Raw genomic sequence first — 25,891 nt, 5'->3', positions numbered from 1 at the left:
ATGGAGAGGAAAAGGCGGATCTTGGCAATGTTGAGGAGGTGAGACCGGCAGGTTTTGGTGACGGATTGGATGTGAGGGGTGAACAAGAAAGCAGAGTCGAGGATGACACCAAGGTTGCGGGCTTGTGAGACGGGAAGGATGGTAGTGCTGTCTACCGTGATGGGAAAGTCAGGGAGAGGGCAGGATTTGGGAGGGAAGATAAGGAGTTCAGTCTTGGACATATTGAGTCTCTCTCCCAGCCCCACAGCACTTATATACATACCTGTAATTGATTTATTTATATTAGTGTCTTTCTCCCCTTCTAGACTCTAAGCTCCTCACAGGGAGGGAATGTGTCCATTGGATTGTTATATTGTCCTCCCCTGTCCCAGTTAGTAGATTTGATCCCCACCCACAGAGTGGCCCAGTGGATAGATCACCGGGCTGGGAGTCAGAAGGACCTGGGTTCTAGCCCTGGCTCCGTCACTTGTCTGCTGTGTGACCTTGGGCAAGTCACCTTACTTATCCGTGCCTCAGTTACCTCATCTGTAAAATGCGGATTAAGACTGTGAGCCCCATGTGGGACAGGGCCTGAATACAACCTGATTACTTTGTATCCACCCCACCCCAGAATCCAGCACATGGTAAGCACTTAACAAATACCACAGTTATTATTAGTAGTAGCAGTAAGCACTCAATAAATATGAATGATCAATGGCCTCTATTACCTTATCTCTCAAATGGGAATTAAGCTCCATGTGGGACATGGACTCTGTCCAACCTGATTAGCTTGTACCCGGCCTCAGTGCTTAGTACAGTTCCTGGCACATAGTAAGCACTTAATAAATGCAATTATTTGTTATAATAACAACAAATACCATTTTTAAAAGTTTCTCTATCAGACAGTCTGCCTCCCCATCCTCTTCCCCAAGAGAGTTCTATGTGGATTGGGTGGGATCTGGCAATAAGGTGGGCCTTTGGGTAAGGGGTCCCATGTCAGGGGAGTACCCCCGAAGGGGTCCGGAGCAGTCCCCAATTGTGCTGGCTCATTGGGAGGCCAGGCGCCGCAGCCTTCCAAGCCTTCCTGAAGGCCCATCTCCTCCAAGAGGCCTTCCTTAAGCCCTCCTTTCCTCTTCTCCCGTTCCCTTCTGCATAGGCCTGACTTGCTCCCTTTATTCATCCCCCCTCCCAGCCCCACACCACTTATGTCCACCTCTGTCATTTATTTCCTGCCCTCTGAACTGTAAGCCCCTTGTAGGCAGGGAATGTGTCTGTTCTATTGTACTCCCTCAAGCGTTCAGTCCAATGCTTTGCACATAGTAAGTGCTCAATAAATATGACTGACTGACAGAGTGAAACATACCAAATCTGTTTTCCCCAGTTAGGTCATCACGATCCTCTTGCCAGAAGGATCACGTGACGGTCCCTGGTGTTTATCTCTCCATCGGGTGACCATTGATTGAGTTCTGGGAAGCCCATCCCAGATCCGAAGGTGGGGTTGGGGACCTGTGCCCGGGCCGGGGGCAAATCTAAGCGGAGGCAGCATGGCAGCAGTGGGCACCGCGGGGCTGCTCCTGGTGGCCTGCGTCTGCATCTTGTTCTTTCTCCTGACCCGTGGGAGGAGGCGGAGGGCCGGGAAGCTGCCCCCCGGACCCTTCCCTCTCCCTGTCCTAGGCAACCTCCTCCAGATGGATACCAAGGACCTGGCCAATTCCATCCAGGCGGTGAGAGGGGTCAAGTGAGGGAGTGAGGAACGTTGGGGCCGGGGGGAGGGAGAAAAGGGGAGAATGGGAGATGATGGGGAGGAAAGAGAAAGATGGGGAGAGAGGGGCTGAGGGAGGGGGAGAATGAAAGAAGGCAAAGGAGGGACTTATTGCTGGGGGCGGGGGGGGGGGGCGGTCTCCAAAGACCTCTTACTGGGTGTGGAGTGGGTGCGTTCTGCCATTAAGGCAGATGGATACCAAGGACCTGGCCAATTCCATCCAGGTGTTGAGGAGGGTCAAGGGAGGGAGAGAGGAATGTTGGAACAAGGGGGAGGGAGAAAAGAGGAGAATGGGAGATGATGGGAAGGAAAGAGAAAGATGGAGAGAGAGGGGCTGAGGGAGGGGGAGAACAAAAGAAGAGAAAGGAGGGACTTGTGGCGGGATGGTTCTCCAAAGACCTCTTATTGGGTGTTGAAAGAGGGGGTTATGACGTTGGCCACACTAATCAATCAGAAGGGGCTGCCTGGGGGAGGAGGCCTGGTTGGTGGAAAGTCCAAGGTCCTTGCCCCCGTGGCCGACTGGACTGGCAAATGGGAAGTGGCGGGGGGGTGACCAGCTGCACTCCACTGGCGCATGGGCGGTCCACCCTGGGCCCCTCGATTCTCCGCCGGCCCCTGGATCCGGGTGGGCGGCCCGGAGGCGGCGGCTCCTGGATGGCAGGGTTGTGTGTTGGCAGCTGCGGGCCCGCTACGGGCCGGTGTTCTCAGTGCACTTCGGTGAGGAGCGGGCCGTCATGGTCCTCGGCTACGAGGCGGTGCGGGAGGTGTTGTTGGAGCGTGGAGACGAGTTCCTGGCCCGGGGCAGCTTCCCCTCTTTGGATCGCACCAACCGGGGCCTAGGTGCGGGAGAGGAAGGGGGCGGGAGGGGACACCCAACACGGGAGGGGTGTCCAAGCCCCTTTGACACCAGAGAATCCATCTGTCAATCAGTAGCATTTAGGGAGCACGTACCATGTGCAGAGCACTGCACTAAGCTCTTGGGACCACGTGTCTGCTGTGTGACCTTGGGCAAGTCACTTCACTTCTCTGTGCCTCAATTCCCTCATCTGTAAAATGGGGACTGAGACTGGGAGCCCCACCGGGGACAGGGACTGTGGCCAACCTGATTTGCTTGAATCCACCCCAGGGCTTAGGACAGTGCCTGGCACATAGTAAGTGCTTAGCAGATACCATAACTATTATTATTATTATTATTACAACAGAGTTGGCAATCAATCGATGGTATTTAAGGAGTGCTTACTATATGCAGAGCACTGCAGTAAGCGCTTGGGAGAGTGCAATACAACAGAGTTGGCAATCAATCAATGGTAATTATAGAGCGCTATGTGCAGAGTACTGCATTAAGCACTTGGGAGAGTACAATATAACAGAATTAATAGACACATTTCCTGCCCCTAAAGTGCTCACTTTCAAGAAGGGAAGACAGACATTAATATGAATAAGTAATTCATAGTCAATAATTTAAAGAAATGCCCCTAAAAGTGCTGTGTGGTTGGAGGAAGGAAGAATATCCAATGTCCAAAGGTCACAGATTCATTCATTCTTTCATTCACTCAATCGTATTTATCGAGCACTTTCTGTGTGCAGAACACCGTACTAAGCACTTGGGAGAGTACAATATAACAATAAACAGTGCCATTCCCAGCTCACAATGAGCTCACAGTCTAGAGAGGAGGAGGCAGACAACAATACAAATAAATAAAATGACAGATGTGGATATAAGTGCTTTGGGGCTAGGAGAGGGGAAGAGCAAAGGGATAAATCATCATCATCATCAATCGTATTTATTGAGCGCTATGTGCAGAGCACTGTACTAAGCGCTTGGGAAGTACAAATTGGCAACATATAGAGACAGTCCCTACCCAACAGTGGGCTCACAGTCTAAAAATAAAATTACCCAGATCCAAGTGTGTGGACGATGCGGGATGGAGAGGAAGCAGGGGGAAAGGGGACTTCTGCGGGGAAGCCGGAGAAACTCTGGAGGGCCTCGCTTGGGTCCCCTCTCCCCCGGCCAGTCCTCCCCCTGTGTCCCCTGCCTCCCTAACAAAGATGGTCTGTCCCTCTATCCCCAGGGATCATCATGAGTAAAGGCGAGCGGTGGAGGGATTTACGCCGCTTCTCCCTCAGCGCCCTGCGTGACTGGGGGATGGGCAAGCGCGGCCTAGAGGAGCGTGTCCAGGACGAAGCCCAGAGTCTGCTGGAAGAATTCCGCAAAACCCAGGGTGAGCGGCCCCACCCCCTATCGCCTCTCCAGCCTCAGTTTACCCCCAGGCCACGGGCCAGGGAGTTGGAGGACCTGGGTTCTAATTTTGGCTCCACCGCTTGTCTGCTGGGTGACTAAAAATAATAGTGGTACTTGTTAAGCGCTCACTCTGTGCCAGGCACTGTACTAAGTGCTGGAGTGGGTACAGGTAACAACAACAATTGGCATTTGTTAAGCGCTTACTATGTACACAGCACTGTTCTAAGCGCTGGGGAGGATACAAGGTGATCAGGTTGTCCCACACGGGGCTCACAGTCTTAATCCCCATTTTACAGATGAGGTAACTGAGGCCCAGAGAAGTTAAATGACTTGCCCAAGATCACACAGCTGACATGTGGCGGAGTCAGGATTCTAACCCATGACCTCTGACTCCAAAGCCCGTGCTCTTTCCACTGAGCCACGCTGCTTCGGGTCCCTGTCCTGCAATAGGCTCACAGTCTTAATCCCCATTTTACAGATGAGGGAACTGAGGCCCAGAGAAGTGAGGTGACTTGCCCGAGGTCACACAGCTGACAGGCGGCAGAGCCGAGATATGAACCCATGATCTTCCAACTGCCAGGCCCATGGTCTATCCACCACACCACACTGCCATGCTTCATTTCTCTGGGCCTCTGCTCCCTCATCTGCAAAACGGGGGTTTGATCCCTGGTCTCCTGCTGACTTAGAATGTTCATTCAATTGTATTTATTGAACACTTACTGTGTGCAGAGCACTGTACTAAGCGCTTGGTTCTGGAATGTTCTATTTTACTTTCTGGAGCACTTAACAGAGTGCTCCGAACAAAGTAAGTTTGACCTGAATTGAGATCCCCATGTGGGTTCCGATTACCCGGCACTTAGTACAAGGCTTGGCACACAGTTAGCACTTAACAAATACTATTATTATTGTTATTATTATTATTATTATCGATGTCTCTACTGAGCACTTACAATGTGCAGAACACTCCATTAAGCGCTTGGGAGAATCAGGGAAGACGTCAATGTTGCACATTTAGCCGGGGGGTAGGGGAACAGAGACGATAATATTGCCAGCTTTCGTGTCACCACGCCACCTGCCCAGGCCAGCCCTTCGACCCCAGGTTCCTCCTGGGCAGCGCGACCGCCAACGTCATCTGCCAAGTGGTGTTCGGACAGCGGTTCTCCTACACCGACGATGACTTCCTCACCCTCATGCGGCTTCTTAACGAGAGCAGCCAGCTGCAAAACTCCTTGTCCGGGCAGGTGCATGCCAACAGGGTCCCGGGGGGAGTGGCTGGAGAGTGGGACTGGGGACACTGTTTGGGCGGCAGCCCCAGTCTGACCTGAGTGGGCAGGGCCCTGGGAAGTTGGGAGGGACAGAGGGTGGAGGGGGACCCATCTCTTTCCTCGAGGGGCTTCTAGCCTGCTGGGACACCCACACACAAACTCTGCAGGGGGAGGGACAGACAGAGGAAGGGCATAGGGTCCCTATCAATCAATCCATCAATCATATTGAGTGAGTACTGTGTGCAGATCAAGCAGTGTTACTTAGTGGATAGAGCAAGGGTTTGGCAGTCAGAAGGACCTGGGTTCTAATCCCACCTCCGCCACCCTGTCTGCTGTGTGACCCTGGGCAAGTCACTCCTCGGGGCCTCAGTTACCTCACCTGTAAAATGGAGATGAGTGTGAGCCCCATGTGGGACAGGGACCGTGTCCAACTGGATTAAATTGTAGCCAGTTCTTAGAACAGTGCTTGGCATATAGTAAGCGCTTAACAAGTACTGTAATTATTATTATTACTAAGCGCTTGAGAGGGTCTGATAGAACAATCTAGCGGGACGCATTCCCTTCCCACAGTGAGCATACAGTCCAGAGGGGGAGACTTACATGAATGTAAATAAATAAAATGACAGACAGGGACGTAAGTGCCGTGGAAAGGAAGGGGGGATGAATAAAGGGAAGAAATCAGGGCGATGCAGAAGGGAGTGGGAGAAGCTGCCATCAGATTGGCAGCTTCTAGAGGGCAGGGACTATATGCCTCCTCCTTTCTGTGTTTCTTTCCATGTGTGTATGTGTGAGTGTATACTGTCTCTGTCCCCCCCCCCGCCCCCATCAGACTGTAAGCTCACTGTGGGCAGGGAACGTGTCTACAGCCTCTGGGAGAGTACGTTAGAATAAAGATGGTAGGCATCTAGACGGTAAACACGTTCCCTGCCCACAGTGAGCTTACAGTCTGTGGGGGGAGAGACGGACATAGATACAAATAAATATTGTACTCTTTCAAGCACTTAGCACAGTGCTCCGCACAGAGTAGGCACTCAATAAATATGACTGACTGACGTGGGGGAGACAGAACTCCCACACAAAGAGGAGACCCACCACATCAGTGACAGACGTGGAGCCCGGGACAGCCAAACCCGTGGTCACAGACATCCACAGAAGGGTAGGGTGGCTGAGGGAGGCCCCAGGAGTGGCAGAGAAGACCTGGGGTTGGGGGGGGGGGGTGTACCCCTTTTTCTGCCCCCGCCCACCAAGATCTGAAAGCCCTCCCTCCCTCTCTCACCACTCCCCCTCTCACCACTCCCCCACAGATCTACAACATGATCCCGTCCATCATGGACTACCTGCCCGGCCCTCACCAGAGAATCTTCACCAACATCCGCCGGATCCAGGACTTCGGGGCCTCGTGGGTGGACAAGCACCGAGAGACCCTGGAGCCCAGCGCCCCCCGAGACTACATCGACAGCTTCCTCCTCAAGATGCAGCAGGTAGCCCCGGCCCCAGCCCCACCAGCCCCTCCCCATATCAGTCCAGCAACCAGTCATGTTGCAGGAGCGCCAGTCGGGTTGGACACGGTCCCTGTCTCACGTGGGGCTCACAGTCGTAATCCCCATTTTACAGATGAGGGAACTAAGGCCCAGAGAAACGAGGTGACTTGCCCAAGGTCACATAGCCGACAAGGGGCAGGGCAGGGATTAGAACTCATGACATTGTGACTCCCAGGCTGCTCTATCTACTAGGCCCCGCTGCTTCTCTGGGTGACCTGGAGAGGTGGGGCTTCTAGTATGGTGGGGGTTCAGGGTGGGAGCAGCTTCCCACGTCCCCCTCCTGTCCCACCGTCCCCAGGAGCGGCAGCAGCCGGACAGCGAGTTCACACTGGAGAACCTGAAGATGTGTGTCCACGATCTCTTCATCGCTGGCACCGAGACGGTCACCATCACCCTGCGCTACGCCCTCCTCATCCTGCTCAAGTACCCGGCCGTGGCAGGTGATGTGCTGGACACTACCACCACTAATAATAATAATTAGAATAAGAATTGCGGTACTACTACTACTACTACTAATAATAATTGTGGTATTTATTTTTATTGAGTTTGTTTAATGATAATTGTTAATCAGGTTGGACACAGTCCCTGTCCCACATGGAGCTCACAGTCTTAACCCCCATTTTATGGATGAGGGAACTGAGGCCCAGAGAAGTGAAGTGACTTGCCCAAGGTCACACAGCAGAAAAGTGGCGGAGCTGGGAGTGGAACTCAGGTCCTTCTGACTCCCAGCCCCATGCTTTATCCACAGGCAACACTATTTCTCTATTTGTTAAGTGTTTACTAGAACTAGAAGTCAAGAAATATGCCAAAGATTAATTTTAGGGAAATTTACCCATGAGGAGCCTGAAAAAAACTATGAAATGTGCCGATATAACAATTGCCACAAAAATACAAACCGCCAATTCTTTGGTGTTTCCAGTGACAGTGTATGGATCTGAAAGCTGGACAGTGAAGAAACGGGATAGAAAGAACATCAACTCTTTTGAAATGTGATGTTGGCTTTGGCGAATACCACAGACTGCCTGAAAAACATACTTATGGGTTTTGGAGCCAATTAAACCAAGGTGGTCTTTGGAAGGCCAAATGACTCGACTTGGATTAGCATATTTGGGACACATCATCAGGAGGATTGATTCTCTGGCAAAGACACTAATGCTAGGAAAAGTCCAGGGAAAAACGTGGAAGAGGAAGACCAGCAGTTAGATGCGTAGAAACCATAACAACAATCAGGGAAGAATCGTTAGCAAGATTACGGATTACGGCAGAAGATAGGACATTCTGGAGAAAATAGATCCATAAAGTCACCATGAATCAGAAACTACTCCACAGCACTTGATAATTGATAACAATAAAGGTGTCAAGCACAGTACTAAGCTCTGCGGTGATAATAATTTAGTGATAACTATGGTACTTCTTAGGTGCTTACTGTGTGCCAAGCACTGTTCTAAGCACAGGGGTTGATTTATGATAATCAGGTCAGGCGCAATCCCTATCCCACATGGAGCTCACACTCGATCTCCATTTTACGACGAGGGAACTGAGGCGCAGAGATATGAAATGATCGGCCCAAGGTCTCCGAGCAAGCAGAGTGGATTAGAACCCAGATCCTCAGACCCACAGAACCGTGCTCTTTGCACTGGGGCCACGTGCAGGAGCAGGGAGGGTGGGGTGGGGTGAGATGGCACTTGGGGGGCTAGGGAAGCTGACATGTCTCTATCCCCCGGTGTTGTCCCTCCAACCCCCAGACAAGATCTACGAGGAAATCCACCAGGTGATCGGGCAGGAGCGGGCCCCGGCGGTCAAGGACAGGGCCCTGATGCCCTACACAGATGCCACCATCCACGAGATCCAGCGCCACCTCAATCTGCTCCCCCTCGGCTTCCCCCGTGCCACCGTCCGAGACATCCTTTTCCACGGCTTCGTCATCCCCAAGGTACCCTGAGCCTCGTGCTCCCCTCCCTGCCCCCCCCCACCCGGGGTCCTCTAACCTCCCCTAACCCAGCCAGGGTCATAGGGGTCAGACCGTGGCCTGGAAAGGATTAAGGAAGCCGTACACCAGGTCCCTCACCCACCAGCCTAGGACCAGAAGAAACACATGTGGCCTGGCAGGTTCATGCATTCATTCAATCGTGTTAACTGACCGTTTACTGTGTGCAGAGCACTGTACTAAGGGCTTGGGAGAGTACAGTGTACTTGGGCAGCAGGGAAGCAGCATGGCAAAGTGGATAGAGCACAGGACTGGGAGTCAGAAGGTCATGGGTTCTCATCCTGGCTCCACCTCTTGTCTGCTGTGTCACTTCATTTCTCTGTGCCTCAGTTACCTCATCTGAAAAATGGGGATTGAGACTGTGAACCCCATGTGGGACAGGGACTGTGTGTAACCCAATTTGCCTGTATCCACCCCAGTGCTTGGCAAATAGTAAATGCTTAACAATACCACCATTATTATTATTAAGACAATGAATTCTTATTATTATTATTATTATAACACAACAATAAACAGACACTTTCCCTGCCCACAATGAGCTTACAGTCTAGAGGGTTCTCTGAAAGCTGGTGCAGACAGAGGGTGGAGTGGGAAGAGGAGTTGAAAGTCCGGGCCCTGGTTTCTCTCTCCCCAGGTCCAACTCAGGACTTATGGTCCTGCTCCCCCTCAAACACACACACACTCTTCCAAATCCTCCACCCCTCTCTTCCCGGGAACCCCATTCTCCTCAGAAACTTCCAGTGGATACCCAGACCTCTCCATTTCAACCAGGAACTCCTCAACATGAGCTTTGAGGCCTTCAGTCAGCTCTCTCCCCAATTTTCACCCACTCTCTTCTCCCACTACACCCCAGCGCACACTCTTCACTCCTCTCCAGCTGACTTGCCCAGCACATCAGTCTCGGCTATCCTGCTGCCGATTTCCTGCTCGTGTCCCCCGGGAAACCAGGCAGGACCAGACCAGGTAACAGCCCTCCTAACACCCCCTCTCCGCCACCATCCCGACTCCAACTCCCGCACTCTTCCAGGGCACAACGGTCTACCCAGTCCTGGGCTCCGTCCTCAATGACCCACAGCAGTTCCCAGAGCCCGAAAGCTTTGCCCCAGAACACTTCCTGGATGAAAAGGGAGCCTTTAAGAAGAGTGGAGCCTTCGTGGTCTTTGCTGCAGGTGCTGGGCACAGGGTTGAGGGGTGGAGGAGGGCAAAGGGCACCTGGCTTCGGGCTGAGATGAGGGGCGAGGAGGAGTGCAGGTGGGAGCCGTGCCCCACTTCTGCCCACCCAGGCAAGCGGAACTGTGTTGGCGAGGGCATCGCCCGTATGGAGCTCTTCCTCTTCCTCACCACGCTGCTGCAGAGCCTCCGGTTTAGCCAACCCTCAGGAGTCGAGGCTGTGGACGTGCAACCCGGGATCCGCGGTGTGGCCAACCTGCCACGCCCCTTCCAGATCTGCGTCACCCCACGCTGACCCGCTCGGGACCAGTCCTCATAGGGGCCTCCTCCATTGACGATTGGAGGAAATAATAATAATAATGATGTACTAAGCACTAGGTACAATAAATCGGGTTGGACACAGTCCCTGTCCCACGTGGGGCTCACAGTCTCGATCCCTATTTTACACATAAGGTAACTGAGGTCGAGAGAAGTTAAGTGACTTGCCCAAGATCACACAGCAATCAAGTGGAGGAGCCGGGATTAAAACCCAGGTCCTCGTGACTCTCAGGCCCTCTGACTGGGAAGCTGTAATGTCACCGGGACACCCCTTTTCTCCCTAAGAGTGAGGGACCCAGGTTTCTGAGTGGACTGTGTCCGTTATATTGTTGTGCTGCACTCTCCCAAACACTCAGTAAATAGCACCAATGATGACGTCGATGATGATTTATAGGGCCAGCACCTGGTCCCCATGCCCCGCTTCTGCAACTGTCACCCGGGGCTCTGTTTTTTTTTTTTTTACATAACATTTGATGATGTTATTTGTTAAGCACTTATTAGGTGCCATGCACTGTTCTAAGATCTGGGATAGATACAAGGTTATCAGGTTGTCCCACATGGGGCTCACAGTCTTTAATCCCTATTTTACACATAAGGGAACTGAGTCACAGAGACGTTAAGTGACTTGCCCAGAGTCACACGGTTGACAAGTGGTGGAGCTGGGGTTAGAACTCACGACCTCTGACTCCCAAGCCCGGGCTCTTGCCACTGAGCCACGCTGCTTCTTTGTTAAGTGCTTATTATGTGCCAGCCACTGTACTGAGCGCTGGGATAGATAAAAGGTTGTCAGGTTGGACACAGTCCCTGTCCCGCATGGAGCTCACACTCGTAATCCCCATTTGACAGATGATGCAGCTGAGGCCCAGAGAAGTTAAGTGACTTACCCAAACTCACACGGTAGACATTTGGCAGAGTCGGGATCAGATCCCAAGTCCTTCTGACTCCCAGGCCGGTTCTCTATCTACTAAGCCATACGGTACCACAAAAAAAGAAAAAAAAGCAGCAGCAGCATTATTGTGGTATTTGTAAAGCACTTACTATGCGACGGGCTCTGTACTAAGCACTGCGGGGGTGGGGGAATACAAGCGAATCGAATTGGACACAGTCTCCATCCCGGGTGGAGCTCACAGTCTCAATCCCCCTTTTCCAGATGAGGTAACTGAGGCACAGAGAAGCAAAATGACTCATCCAAGGCCATAGAGCAGACAAGTGGCAGAGTGGGGATTAGAACCCATGACCTTCTGACTCCGTGGTCCCAGCTCTATTCACTCTGCCGTGCTGTTTCCCCAGTCCATGCTGCTTCCCCTAGTTGATGCCCCCATACCAGCCCTTGGTATGAACTGGACCAATGGTCCCTGTGGAGAGGGAGGCAATTGGATGCGAGCCCTTTAGGCTTTTGATCATTCATGCTACCCTCTGTGCCTAACCTAATTAGCTCCTATCTACCCCAGCGCTTAGAACAGTGCCTGACACATACTTTCCACCCCGTCATCCAAAGCCTTATTGAAAGCACATCTCCTCCAGGAAGCCTTCCCTGACTACGGCCTCCTTTCCTCTTCTCCCGCCCGCTCCCTTCAGCTCACCCCGACGTGCTCCCTTTATTCATCCCTCTCCCGGCCCCACAGCACTTATATACATATCTGTAATTGATTTATTTATATTAGTGTCTTTCTCCCCTTCTAGACTCTACGCTCCTCACGGGGAGGGAATGTGTCCATTGGATAGTTATATTGTCCTCCCCTGTCCCAGTTAGTAGATTTGATCCCCACCCACAGAGTGGCCCAGTGGATAGATCACGGGTCTGGGAGTCAGAAGGACCTGGGTTCTAGCCCTGGCTCCGTCACTTGTCTGCTGTGTGACCTTGGGCAAGTCACCTTACTTATCTGTGCCTCAGTTACCTCATCTGTAAAATGGGGATTAAGACTGTGAGCCCCATTTGGGACAGGGACTGAGTACAACCTGATTACTTTGTATCCACCCCAGAGCTTGGAACAGAGCCTGGCACATAGTAAGCCCTTAACAAATACAATTATTAGTAGTAGTAGCAGTAAGCACTCAATAAATACGAATGATCGATTACCTCAATTACCTCATCTCTCAAATGGGGATTAAGACTGTGAGCTCCATGTGGGACATAGACTCTGTCCAACCTGACTAGCTTGTACCCTGCCTCAGTGCTTAGTACAGTGCTTGGCACATAGTAAGCACATAACAAATGTAACCATTTGTTATAATAACAAATACCATTTTAAAAAGTTTCTCCGTCAGGCATTCTGCCTCCACATCCTCTTCCCCGAGAGAGTTCTCTGTGGATTGGGTGGGGTCTGGCAATAAGGTGGGCCTTTGGGTAAGGGGTCCCATGGCAGGGGAATACCCCCGAAGGGGTCCGGGCAGCCCCCAATTGTGCTGGCTCATTGGGAGGCCAGGCACCGCAGCCTTTAAAGCCTTACTGAAGGCCCATCTCCCCCAAGAGGCCTTCCCTGACTAAGCCCTCCTTTCCTCTTCTCCCATTCCCTTCTGCATCGCCCTGACTTGCTCCCTTTATTCATCCCCCCTCCCAGCCCCACACCACTTATGTCCACCTCTGTCATTTATTTCCTGCCCCGCTGGACTGTAAGCCCCTTGTGGGCAGGGAATGTGTCTGTTCTATTGTACTCTCTCAAGCGTTCAGTCCAATGCTCTGCATATAGTAAGTGCTCAATAAATATGACTGACTGACAGACTCCAATTCTGTTTTCCCCAGTTAGCTCCTCATGATCCTCTTGCCAGAGGGATCACAAGACGGTCCCTGGTGTTTATCTCTCCAACAGGTGACCACTGATTGAGTTCTGGGAAGCCCGTCCCAGATCCGAAGGTGGGGTTGGGGACATATGCCCAGGCATAGAGCAGATCCAAGCGGAGGCAGCATGGCAGCAGTGGGCACCACGGGGCTGCTGCTGGCGGCCTGTGTCTGCCTCTTGTGTTTTCTACTGACCCGCGGGAGAAGGCGGGGAGCCAGGAAGCTTCCCCCTGGACCCTTCCCTCTCCCTTTCCTAGGCAACCTCCTCCAGATGGATACCAAGGACCTGGCCAATTCCATCCAGGCGGTGAGAAGGGTCAAGGGAGGGAGAGAGGAACGTTGGGACGGAGGGGAGGGAGAGAAGGGGTGAATGGGAGACGATGGGGAGGAAAGAGAAAGATGGGGAGAGAGGGGCTGAGGGAGGGGGAGAATGAAAGAAGAGATGGGGGGACTTGTGGAGGGGTGGTTCTCCAAAGACCTCTTATTGGGTTTGGAGTGGGTGGGTTGTGACATTCGCCACAGTAATCAATCTGAGGGGCTGCCTGGGGCAGGAGGCCCGGCCGGTGGAAAGTCCAAGGTCCTTGCCCCTGTGGCCGACTGGACTGGCAAATGGGGAGTGGCGGGGGGGGGGGTGACCAACTGCACTCCACTGGCGCGTGGGCGGTCCACCCTGGGCCCCTCGATTCCCCGCCGGCCCCTGGATCCTGGCGGGCGGCCTGGAGGAGGTGGCTCCTGGACGGCAGGGTTGTGTGTTGGCAGCTGCGGGCCCGCTACGGGCCGGTGTTTTCGGTGCACTTCGGCAAGGAGCGGGCCGTCATGGTCTTCGGCTACGAGGCGGTGCGGGAAGTGCTGTTGGAGCGTGGAGACGAGTTCCTGGCCCGGGGCAGCTTCCCCACTTTGGATCGCACCAACCGAGGCCTAGGTGCGGGAGAGGAAGGGGGCGGGAGGGGGCACCCAACACGGGAGGGGAGTCCAAACCCCTTCAACACCAGAGAATCCATCCGCCAATCAGTAGCATTTATGGAGCACGCACCATGTGCAGAGCACTACACTAAGCTCTTGGGAGAGTACAACTTTTCCACTCTGTGACCTTGGGCAAGTCACTTCACTTCCCTGTGCCTCAGTTCCCTCATCTGTAAAATGGGGATTGAGACTGGGAGCCCCACCGGGGACAGGGACTGTGGCCAACCTGATTTGCTTGTATCCACCTCTACGCTTCGTACAGTGCCAGGCACATAGTAAGTGCTTAACAGAGACCATAATTATCATTGTCATTATTATTACAACAGAGTTGGCAATCAATCAATGGTATTTAAGGAGCACTTACTATATGCAGAGCACTGCACTAAGCACTTGCGAGAGTGCAATACAACAGAGTTGGCAATCAATCAATGGTATTTATAGAGCGTTTACTATGTGCAGAGCACTGCATTAAGAACTTGAGAGAATACAATACAAGAGAATTAATAGACACAGTTCCTGCCCCTAAAGTGCTCACTGTCTAGAAGGGAAGACAGACATTAACACGAATAAGTAATTCATAGTCTATAATTTAAAGAAATGTCCCTAGAAGTGCTGCGGGGTTGGGGGGAAGGACGATTATCCAATGCCCAAAGGTAACAGATTCATTCATTCTTTCATTCACTCATTTGTATTTATCGAGCACTTTCGGTGTGCAGAGCACTGTACTAAGCACTTGGGAAAGTACAATACAACAATAAAGAGTGCCATTCCCGGCTCACAATGAGCTCACAGTCTAGAGAGGGGGAGACATACAACAATACAAATAAATAAAATGACAGATGTGGACATAAGTGCTTTGGGGCTGGAGAGGGGAAGAGCAAAGGGATAAATAAAATTACCCAGATCCAAGTGCGTGGACGATGCGGGATGGAGAGGAAGCGGGGGAAAGGGGACTTCTGTGGGGAAGCCGGAGAAACTCTGGAGGGCCTCGCTTGGGTCCCCTCTCCCCCCGCCAGTCCTCCCCCTGTGTCCCCTGCCTCCCTAACAAAGATGGTCCGTCCCTCTATCCCCAGGGATCGTCATGAGTAAAGGGGAGCGCTGGAGGAATTTACGCCGCTTCTCCCTCAGCGTCCTGCGTGACTTGGGGATGGGCAAGCGCGGCCTAGAGGAGCGTGTCCAGGACGAAGCCCAGTGCCTGCTGGAAGAATTCCGCAAAACCCAGGGTGAGCGGCCCCACCCCCTATCGCCTCTCCAGCCTCAGTTTACCCCCAGGCCACGGGCCAGGGTGTTGGAGGACCTGGGTTCTAATTTCGGCTCTGCCACTTGTCTGCTGGGTGACTAATAATAATAATAGTAGTGGTACTTGCTAAGCACTCACTCTGAGCCAGGTACTGTACTAAGCGCTAGAGTGGGTACAGGTAAATCGGGTCCCTGTTCGACATAGGGCTCACACTCTTAATCCCCATTTTACAGATGAGGGAACTGAGGCCCAGAGAAGTGAGGTGACTTGCCCGAGGTCACACAGCAGACGAGCGGCAGAGCCGAGATACGAACCCATGATCTTCCGACTCCCAGGCCCGTGGTCTATCCACCACGCCACGCTGCTATGCTTCATTTCTCTGGGCCTCTGTTCCCTCATCTGCAAAATGGGGATTCGATCCCTGTTCTCCCACCAACTTAGAATGTTCATTCAATTGTATTTATTGAGCGCTTACTGTGTGCAGAGCACCGGACTAAGCACTTGGTTCTAGAATGTTCTGTTGTACTTTCCGGAGCACTTAACAGAGTGCTCCGCACAAAGTACGTCTGACCTGAATTGAGAACCCCACGCGGGACCCTATTATCTTATACCTATCCCGGCACTTAGTACAGGGCTTGGCACGTAGTTAGCACTTAACAAACGCTATTATTATTATTATTGTTATTATTATCATTATTATCGATGTATTTACTAGGCACTTACAGTGTGCACAGCACTCCATTAAGCGCTTGGGAGAATCGAGGAAGACCCCAATGTTGCACATTTAGCCGGGGAGGGACGGGATAGGGGAACAGAGACGATAATGTTGCCAACTTTTGTGTCGCCACGCCACCTGCCCAGGCCAGCCCTTCGACCCCAAGTTCCTCCTGGGCAGAGCGACCGCCAACGTCATCTGCCAAGTTGTGTTTGGACAGCGGTTCCCCTACACCGACGACAACTTCAACACCCTCATGCGGCTACTTAATGAGAGCACCGAGCTGCACAGCTCCTTGTCTGGGCAGGTGCGTGCCAAGAGGGTCCCGGGGGGAGTGGCCGGAGAGTGGGAATGGGGGCACAGTGTGGGCGGCAGCCCCAGTCTGACCTGAGTGGGCAGGGCCCTGGGAAGTGGGGAGGGACAGAGGGTGGAAGGGGACCCATCTCTTTCCTCGAGGGGCTTCTAACCTGCTGGGACACCCACACACAAACTCTGCAGGGGGAGGGACAGACAGAGGAAGGGCATAGGGTCCCTATCAATCAATCCATCAATCATATCGAGTGATTACCGTGTGCAGAGCAAGCGGCGTCGCTTAGTGGATAGAGCAAGGGTTTGGCAGTCAGAAGGATCTGGGTTCTAATCTCAGCTCTGCCATCTGTCTGCTGTGTGACCCTGGGCAAGTCACTCCTCGGGGCCTCAGTTACCTCACCTGTCAAATGGGGATAAGAGTGGGAGTCCCATGTGGGACAGGGATCGTGTCCAACCGGATTAAATTGTAGCCAGTTCTTAGAACAGTGCTTGGCACATAGTAAGCGCTTAACAAGTACTGTAATTATTATTATTACTAAGCGCTTGAGAGGGTCCGATAGAACAATATAGCGGGACGCATTCCTTGCCCGCAGTGAGCTTACAGTCTAGAGGGGGAGACTGCCATGAATGTAAATAAATAAAATGACAGATAGGGACGTAAGTGCCGTGGAAAGGAAAGGGGATGAATAAAGGGAAGAAATCAGGGTGATGCAGAAAGGAGTGGGAGAAGCTGCCATCAGATTGGTAGCTTCTAGAGGGCAGGGGCTATATGCCTCCTTCTTTCTGTGTTTCTTCCCGTGTGTGTATGTGTGAGTGTATACTGTCTCCCCCCCCCCCCCCCCCCCCCCGATCAGACTGGAAGCTCTTAGACTGTAAGCTTGCTGTGGGCAGCGAACATGTCTACCAACTCTGGGAGAGTACGTTAGAATAAAGATGGTAGGCATCTAGATGGTTCTCTGCCCACAACAAGCTTACAGTCTGTGGGGGGGAGACGGACATAGATACAAATAAATATTGTACCCTCCCAAGCACTTAGCACAGTGCTCCGCACGGAGTAGGCATTCAATAAATATGACTGACTGACACGGGGGAGACAGAACTCCCACATAAAGAGGAGACCCACCATGTCAGTGACGGAAGTGGAGCCCGGGACAGCTAAACCCGTGGTCACAGAAATCCACAGAAGGGCCGAGTGGCCGAGGGAGGCCCCAGGAGCGGCGGAGAAGAATTTGGAGGGGGGGAGGAGGGGTGCCCCGTTTCCTGCCCCCTGCCCGCCAGGGTCTGAAAGCCCTTCCTCCCTCTCTCGCCATTCCCTCACAGATCTACAACCTCATCCCGTCCGTCATGGACTACCTGCCCGGCCCTCACCAGCGAATCTTCTCCAACACCCGCCACATCCAGGACTTCGTGGCCTCGTGGGTGGACAAGCACCGAGAGACCCTGGAGCCCAGCGCCCCCCAAGACTACATCGACAGCTTCCTCCTCAAGATGCAGCAGGTAGCCCCGGCCCCAGCCCCACCTGCCCCTCCCCACAGCAGTCTCCAGCAACCAGCCATGTTGCCAGAGCGCCGGTCGGGTTAGACACGGTCTCTGTCTCACATGGGGCTCACAGCTTTAATCCCCATTTTACAGACGAGAGAACTGAGGCCCAGAGAAGCGAGGTGACTTGCCCAAGGTCACGCAGCCGGGATTAGAACCCATGACTTTGTGACTCCCGGGCTGCTCTATCTACTAGGCCCCGCTGTTTCTCTGGGTGACCCAGAGAGGCGGGGCCTCTAGTTTGGCGGGGGTTCAGGGTGGCCGCCGCTTCCCACGTCCCCCTCCTGCCCCACCGTCCCCAGGAGCAGCAGCAGCCAGACAGCGAGTTCACGCTGGAGAACCTGAAAATTTGTGTCCAAGACCTCTTCGTGGCTGGCACCGAGACGGTCACCATCACGCTGTGCTACGCCCTCCTCATCCTGCTCAAGTACCCGGCCGTGGCAGGTGATGTGGCAGGCGCCACCGCCACTAATAATAATAAGAATAATTGCAGTACTACTACTAGTAGTAATAATAATTGTGGTATTTGTTTTTGTTGAGATTGTTTAATGATATTTGTTAAGTGCTTGCTAGGTGCCAGGCACTGTAGTAAGTGCTGGGATAGATACAAGGTAATCAGGTTGGACATAACCCCTGTCCCACGTGGGACTCACAGTCTTAACCCCCATTTCAGAATGAAGGAACTGAGGCCCAGAGAAGTGACTTGCCCAAGGTCACACGGCAGACAAGTGGCAGAGTTGGGAGTAGGACTCAGGTCCTTCTGATTCCCAGGCCCAAGCTTTATCCACAGGCAACACTATTTCTCTATTTGGTTAAACGTTAAATAGAACTAGAAGTCAAGAAGTATGCCGAAAATTAATATTAGGAAAATTTGCTACGAGGAGCCTGGAAAAAAGTCGTGAAATGTGCTGATGTAACAGTTGCCACAAAAATACAAACTGTCAATTCTATGGTGTTTCCAGTGACAGTGTATGGATCTGAAAGCTGGACAGTGAAGAAACGGGACAGAAAGAGCAACGACTCTTTTAAAATGGGATGTTGGAAAGGGCTTTGGCAAATCCTTCTGAGAAGCAGCATGGCTCAGTGGAAAGAGCATGGGCTTGGGAGTCAGAGATGATGGGTTCAAATCCCGGCTCCACCACTTGTCAGCTGTGTGACCTTGGGCAAGCCACTTAACTTCTCTGCGCGTCAGTTCCCTCATCTGTAAAATGGGGATTAAGACTGTGAGCCCCATGTGGGACAACCCGATCTCCTTGTATTCCTCCCCCAGTGCTTAGAACAGTGCTTCACGCATAGTAAACGCTTAAGAACATTATTATTATTATTACTACAGACTGCCCAAAAAGCATACGAATGGCTTTTGGAGCCAGTTAAACGAAGGTGGTCTTTGGAAGGCCAAATGACTCAACTTGAATTAGCATATTTTGGACGCATCATCAGGAGAATTGATTCTCTGGCAAAGACACTAATGCTAGGAAAAGTCCAGAGGAAAACGGGGAAGAGGAAGACCAGCAGTTGGATGGATAGAAACTGTAACAACGATCAGGGAAGAATTGTTAGCAAGATTACAGATCATGGCAGAAGATAGGACATTCTGGAGAAAATATATCCATAGGGTCACCGTGAATCGAAAACTACTCCAGGGCACTTGATAATTGATAACAATAAAGGTGTCGAGCACAGTACTAAGCTCTGGGGTGATAATTTAGTGATAACTATGGAACTTCTTTGGTGCTTACTGTGTGCCAAGCAGTGTTCTAAGCACAGGGATTAATTTCTGATAATCAGGTCAGGCGCAGTCCCTGGCCCATATGGAGCTCACACTCTTGATCTCCATTTTCAGATGAGGGAACTGAGGTCCAGAGAAGTGAAGTGACTTACCCAAGGTCACTGAGCAGGCACAGCGGGTTTGAACTCAGGCCCCCAGGACCACACTCTTTGCCCTGGGGCCACGTGCAGGAGTGGGGATGGTAGGGGGTGGGGAGGATGGCAGTTGGGAGGCTAGGGAAACTGACATCTCTCTGCCCCCCGATCTTTTCCCTGCTCCCCCCCAGACAAGATCTGTGAGGAAATCCACCGGGTGATCGGGCAGGAGCGGGCCCCGGCCATCAAGGACAGGGCCCTGATGCCATACACGGATGCCACCATCCACGAGATTCAGCGCCACCTCAATCTGCTCCCCATCGGCCTCCCCCGTGCCACCGTCCGAGACACCCTTTTCCACGGCTTCGTCATCCCCAAGGTACCCTGAGCCCACACCCCACCCCCGCCAGGATCGCAGGGGTCAGACCGTGGCCGGGAAAGGATTAATGAAGCCATAGGCCTAGTCCTTCACCCACCAGCCTAGGCCCAGAAGAAACACGTGTGGGCTGGCAGATTAATTCAATCATATTTACTGACCGTTTATACTGTGTGCAGAGTGCAGTACTTAGCGCTTGGGAGAGTACAGTGTGCTCGGGCAGCAGGGAAGCAGCATGGCACAGTGGATAGAGCACGGGACTGGGAGTCGGAAGGTCATGGCTTCTAATGCTAGATCCGCCACTTGTCTGCTGTGTGGCCTTAGGCAAATCACTTCACTTCCCTGCGCCTCAGTTCCCTCATCTGTAAAATGGGGATTGAGACTGTGAACCCCCCGTGGGACGGGGACTGTGTCCAATCCGATTTGCCTGTATCCACCCCAGTGCTTGGCACATAGTAAGCACTTAACAAAAAGCACTATTATTTTAATATTATGAAATTATTAATGATTTATTACAGCACAACAATAAACTGACACTTTCCCTGCCCACAACAAGCTTACAGTCTGGACTCATCCTATCCAGTCTGGACTACTGCACTAGCCTTCTCTCTGATCTCCCATCCTCGTGTCTCTCTCCACTTCAATCCATACTTCATGCTGCTGCCCGGATTATCTTTGTCCAGAAACGCTCTGGACATATTACTCCCCTCCTCAAAAACCTCCAATGGCTACCGATCAATCTGCGCATCAAGCAGAAACTCCTCACCCTGGGCTTCAAGGCTCTCCATCACCTCGCCCCCTCCTACCTCACCTCCCTTCTCTCCTTCTACTGCCCAGCCCGCACCCTCCGCTCCTCCACCACTAATCTCCTCACTGTACCTCGCTCTCGCCTGTCCCGCCATCGACCCCCGGCCCACGTCATCCCCCGGGCCTGGAATGCCCTCCCTCTGCCCATCCGCCGCGCTAGCTCTCTTCCTCCCTTCAAGGCCCTGCTGAGAGCTCACCTCCTCCAGGAGGCCTTCCCAGACTGAGCCCCTTCTTTCCTCTCCCCCTCGTCCCCCTCTCCATCCCCCCGTCTTACCTCCTTCCCTTCCCCACAGCACCTGTATATATGTATATATGGTTGTACATATTTATTACTCTATTTATTTATTTATTTATTTATTTTACTTGTACATTTCTATCCTACTTATTTTATTTTGTTGGTATGTTTGGTTCTGTTCTCTGTCTCCCCCTTTTAGACTGTGAGCCCACTGTTGGGTAGGGACTGTCTCTATGTGATGCCAATTTGTACTTCCCAAGCGCTTAGTACAGTGCTCTGCACATAGTAAGCGCTCAATAAATACGATTGATTGATTGATTGATTGATTGAGGGTTCTCTGCAAGCTGATGCAGATGGCGGGTGGGGTGGGAAGAGGTGTTGAAAGTCCGGGCCCTGGTTTCCCACTCCCCGTCTCCAGCTCAGTATTTATGGTACTGCCCCTCTACATGCATGCACACACTCTTCCGAATCCTCCACCCCTCTCCTCCCGGGATCCCCCTTCTGCTCAGAAACCTCCAGTGGATACCCAGACCTCTCCATTTCAACCAGAAACTCCTCAACATGAGCTTTGAGGCCTTCAATCAGCTCTCTCCCCACTTCTCACCCACTCTCTTCTCCCACTACATCCAGCGCGAGCTCTTCACTCCTCTCCAGCTGACCTGCCCAGCACATCAATCTCGGCTCTCCCACTGCTGATTTCTTGCTCATGTCCCCCTGGCACCCAGGCAGGACCAGCCCAGGTGCCAGCCCTCCTAAACCCCCTTCCCCGCCACCCCCCCGACTCCAACTCCCGCACTCTTCCAGGGCACAACGGTCTACCCAGGCCTGGGCTCCGTCCTCAATGACTCACAGCAGTTCCCAGAGCCCGAATGCTTTGCCCCAGAACACTTCTTGGACTCGAAGGGAGCCTTTAAGAAGAGCGGAGCCTTCGTGGTCTTCTCTGCAGGTGCTGGGCACAGAGTTAGGGGGTGGAGGAGGGCAAGAGGCACCCGGCTTCGGGCTGAGACGGGGGGCGGGGAAGAGTGCAGATGGGAGCCATGCCCCTCTTCTGCCCACCCAGGCAAGCGGAACTGTATCGGCGAGAGCATCGCCCACGTGGAGCTCTTCCTCTTCCTCACCACGCTGCTGCAGAGCCTCCGGCTGAGCCGACCCCCGGGGGTCCAGGCTGTGGATGTGCAACCCGGGATCCGCGGTGTGGCCAACCTGCCACGCCCCTTCCAGATCTGCGTCACCCCGCACTGACCCGCTCGGGACCAGTCCTCAGAGGGGCCTCCTCCATTGACGATTGGAGGAAATAATAATAACAATAATGATAATAATAATAATAACGCTGTAGTAAACACTGGATACAATAAATCAGGTTGGACACAGTCCCTGTCCTACGTGGGGCTCACAGTCTTGATCCCTATCTCACACATAAGGTAACTGAGGCTGAGAGAAGTGAAGTGACTTGCCCAAGATCACACAGCAATCAAGTAGAGGAGCTGGGATTAGAATCCAGGTCCTCGTGACTCTCAGGCCCTCTGACTGGGAAGCTGTGATGTCACCGGGACAACCCTTTTCTCCCTAAGAGTGAGGGACCCAGGTTTCTGAGTGGACTGTGTCTGTTACATTGTTGTGCTGCAATCCCCCAAACACTCAGTAAATAGCACCGATGATGACGTCGATGATGATTTGTAGGACCACTGCCTGGTCCCCATGCTCCACTTCTCCAACTGTCACCCGGGGCTCTGCTTTTTTTTATTTTACATAACATTTGATGATGTTATTTGTTAAGTGCTTACTACGTGCCAAGCACTGTTCTAAGCCCTGGGATAGATACAAGGTTATCAGGTTGTCCCACATGGGGCTCACAGTCTTTAATCCCTATTTTACATATAAGGAAACTGAGTCACAGAGACGTTAAGTGACTTGCCCAGGGTCACACGGTTGACAAGTGGTGGAGCTGGGATTAGAACCCGCGACCTCTGACTCCCAAGCCTGGGCTCTTGCCACTGAGCCACGCTGCTTCTTTGTTAAGCGCTTATTATGTGCCAGCCACTGTACTAAGCGCTGGAATAGATACAAGGTTGTCAGGTTTGACACAGTCCCTGTCCCGCGTGGGGCTCACACTCATAATCCCCATTTGACAGATGAGGTAGCTGAGGCCCAGAGAAGTTAAGTGACTTACCCAAACTCACACAGCAGACATTTGGCAGAGTCAGGATTAGATCCCGAGTCCTTCTGACTCCCAAGCCCGTTCTCTATCTACTAAGCCATACGGTACCACAAAAAATAGAAAATAAAAGCAGCAGCAGCATTATTGTGGTATTTGTTAAGCCCTTACTATGTGACAGGCTCTGTACTAAGCGCTGGGGTGGATACAAGTGAATCGAATTGGACACAGTCCCCATCCCAGGGGGAGCTCACAGTCTCAATTCCCCTTTTCCAGATGAGGTAACTGAGGCCCAGAAAAGCAAAATGACTTATCCAAGGCCATACAGCAGACAAGTGGCAGAGCGGGGATTAGAACCCATGACCTTCTGACTCCGTGGCCCCAACTCTATTCACTCTGCCGTGCTGTTTCCCCAGTCCGTGCTGCTTCCCCTAGATGATAACCCCATGCCATCCCTTGGTATGTAATGGACCAATGGTCCCTGTAGAGAGGAACTTGTACTTCCCAAGCGCTTCGTACAGTGCTCTGCACACAGTAAGCACTCAATAAATACGATTGAATGAATGAATGAGAGGGAGGCAATTGGATGCGAGCCCTCTGTGCCTAACCTAATTAGCTCCTATCTACCCCAGCGCTTAGAACAGTGCCTGACACATCCTTTCCACCCCATCATCCAAAGCCTTATTGAAGTCCTCCAGGAAGCCTTCCCTGACTATGGCCTCCTTTCCTCTTCTCCCGCTCCCTTCTGCTCACCCCGACTTGCTCCCTTTATTCATCCCTCTCCCGGCCCCACAGCATTTATATACATATCTGTAATTGATTTATTTATATTAGGGTCTTTCTCCCCCTCTAGATTCTAAGCTCCTCGTGGCAAGGGAATGTGTCCGTTGGATTGTTGTATTGTCCTCTCCCATCCCAGTTAGTAGATTTGATCCCTACCCACGGAGTGGCCCAGTGGATAGATCAAGGGGCTGGAAGTCAGAAGGACCTGGGTTCTAGCCCTGGCTCCGTCACTTGTCTGCTGTGTGATCTTGGGCAAGTCACCTCACTTCTCTGTGCCTCAGTTACCTCATCTGTAAAACAGGGATTAAGACTGCGAGCCCCATTTGGGCCAGGGACTGAGTACAACCTGATTACTTTGTATTTACCCCAGAGCTTGGAACAGAGCCTGGCACATGGTAAGCACTTAACAAATACCACAATTATTATTATTAGTAGTAGTAGTAAGCACTCAATAAATATGAATGATCGATTGCCTCAATTACCTCATCTCTCAAATGGGGATTAAGACTGTGAGCTCCATCTGGGACATGGACTCTGTCCAACCTGATTAGCTTGTACCCTGCCTCAGTGCTTAGTACAGTGCCTGGCACATAGTAAGCACTTAACAAATGCAATTATTTGTTATAATAACAATAAATACCATTTTAAAAACTTTCTCCATCAGGCATTCTGCCTCCCCATCCTCCTCTCCGAGAGAGTTCTCTGTGGATTGGGTGGGGTCTGGCAATAAGGTGAGCCTTTGGGTAAGGGGTCCCATGGCAGGGGAATACCCCCGAAGGGGTCCAGGCAGCCCCAAATTGTGCTCGCTCAACAACTCTCTCCTCGACCCCCTCCAGTCTGGCTTCCGTCCCCTTCATTCCACGGAAACTGCGCTCTCAAAGGTCACCAATGACCTCCTGCTTGCCAAATCCAACGGCTCATACTCTGTCCTAATCCTCCTCGACCTCTCAGCTGCCTTTGACACTGTGGACCACCCCCTTCTCCTCCACACGTTATCTGACCTTGGCTTCACAGACTCCGTCCTCTCCTGGTTCTCCTCTTATCTCTCCGGTCGTTCTTTCTCAGTCTCTTTTGCAGGCTCCTCCTCCCCCTCCCATTCTCTTACGGTGGGGGTTCCCCAAGGTTCAGTGCTTGGTCCCCTTCTGTTCTCAATCTACACTCACTCCCTTGGTGACCTCATTCGCTCCCACGGCTTCAACTATCATCTCTACGCTGATGACACCCAGATCTACATCTCTGCCCCTGCTCTCTCCCCCTCCCTCCAGGCTCGCATCTCCTCCTGCCTTCAGGACATCTCCATCTGGATGTCCGCCCGCCACCTAAAGCTCAACATGTCGAAGACTGAGCTCCTTGTCTTCCCTCCCAAACCTTGTCCTCTCCCTGACTTTCCCATCTCTGTTGACGGCACTACCATCCTTCCCGTCTCACAAGCCCGCAACCTTGGTGTCATCCTCGACTCTGCTCTCTCATTCACCCCTCACATCCAAGCCGTCACCAAAACCTGCCGGTCTCAGCTCCGCAACATTGCCAAGATCCGCCCTTTCCTCTCCATCCAAACTGCTACCCTGCTCATTCAAGCTCTCATCCTATCCCGTCTGGACTACTGCACTAGCCTTCTCTCTGATCTCCCATCCTCGTGTCTCTCTCCACTTCAATCCATACTTCATGCTGCTGCCCGGATTATCTTTGTCCAGAAACGCTCTGGACATATTACTCCCCTCCTCAAAAACCTCCAATGGCTACCGATCAATCTGCGCATCAGGCAGAAACTCCTCACCCTGGGCTTCAAGGCTCTCCATCACCTCGCCCCCTCCTACCTCACCTCCCTTCTCTCCTTCTACTGCCCAGCCCGCACCCTCCGCT

The 25,891-nt window shown here is 52.4% G+C and overlaps 2 protein-coding genes across 3 annotated transcripts; both read left to right on the top strand.

The window, feature by feature from the left end:
- Positions 1-1,496: 1,496 nt before the first annotated feature.
- Positions 1,497-10,350, top strand: LOC119945684 (cytochrome P450 2C27-like). 2 transcript variants are annotated; one of them, XM_038766805.1, is made up of 9 exons: positions 1,497-1,703; positions 2,419-2,458; positions 3,814-3,963; positions 5,064-5,224; positions 6,553-6,729; positions 7,088-7,229; positions 8,535-8,722; positions 9,804-9,945; positions 10,060-10,350. In XM_038766805.1, exons 1-9 carry the CDS (start codon positions 1,524-1,526, stop codon positions 10,239-10,241), a joined length of 1,362 nt encoding a protein of 453 aa, XP_038622733.1. In that variant the 5' UTR covers positions 1,497-1,523; the 3' UTR covers positions 10,242-10,350. The 2 variants fall into 2 exon arrangements, with proteins under 2 accessions (XP_038622733.1, XP_038622732.1); XM_038766804.1 differs by having other exon boundaries at positions 2,419-2,581.
- A 2,804-nt stretch (positions 10,351-13,154) lies between these two features.
- LOC119945680 (cytochrome P450 2C27-like) lies at positions 13,155-22,451 on the top strand. Its single transcript, XM_038766799.1, has 9 exons — positions 13,155-13,350; positions 13,803-13,965; positions 15,080-15,229; positions 16,108-16,268; positions 17,591-17,767; positions 18,112-18,253; positions 19,864-20,051; positions 21,895-22,036; positions 22,151-22,451. The coding sequence occupies exons 1-9, from the start codon at positions 13,171-13,173 to the stop codon at positions 22,330-22,332; spliced, it is 1,485 nt and encodes a 494-aa protein (XP_038622727.1). The 5' UTR covers positions 13,155-13,170; the 3' UTR covers positions 22,333-22,451.
- Positions 22,452-25,891: the final 3,440 nt, after the last annotated feature.

This window comes from Tachyglossus aculeatus, chromosome 26, assembly GCF_015852505.1.
Source record: "Tachyglossus aculeatus isolate mTacAcu1 chromosome 26, mTacAcu1.pri, whole genome shotgun sequence".
NCBI lineage: Eukaryota > Metazoa > Chordata > Mammalia > Monotremata > Tachyglossidae > Tachyglossus > Tachyglossus aculeatus.
This window is presented reverse-complemented; position numbering and strand designations above follow the sequence as displayed.

Excerpts from the sequence above, each read along its gene's own strand:
- LOC119945684 (XM_038766804.1), top strand. The coding sequence starts at position 1,524 with ATGGCAGCAGTGGGCACCGCGGGGCTGCTCCTGGTGGCCTGCGTCTGC. Across the intron at positions 1,704-2,418 it reads TGGCCAATTCCATCCAGGCG|CTGCGGGCCCGCTACGGGCC; the intron begins GTGAGAGGGGTC and ends GTGTGTTGGCAG. Across the intron at positions 6,730-7,087 it reads TCCTCCTCAAGATGCAGCAG|GAGCGGCAGCAGCCGGACAG; the intron begins GTAGCCCCGGCC and ends CACCGTCCCCAG.
- LOC119945680 (XM_038766799.1), top strand. The coding sequence starts at position 13,171 with ATGGCAGCAGTGGGCACCACGGGGCTGCTGCTGGCGGCCTGTGTCTGC. Across the intron at positions 13,966-15,079 it reads TCGCACCAACCGAGGCCTAG|GGATCGTCATGAGTAAAGGG; the intron begins GTGCGGGAGAGG and ends CTCTATCCCCAG. Across the intron at positions 20,052-21,894 it reads ACGGCTTCGTCATCCCCAAG|GGCACAACGGTCTACCCAGG; the intron begins GTACCCTGAGCC and ends GCACTCTTCCAG.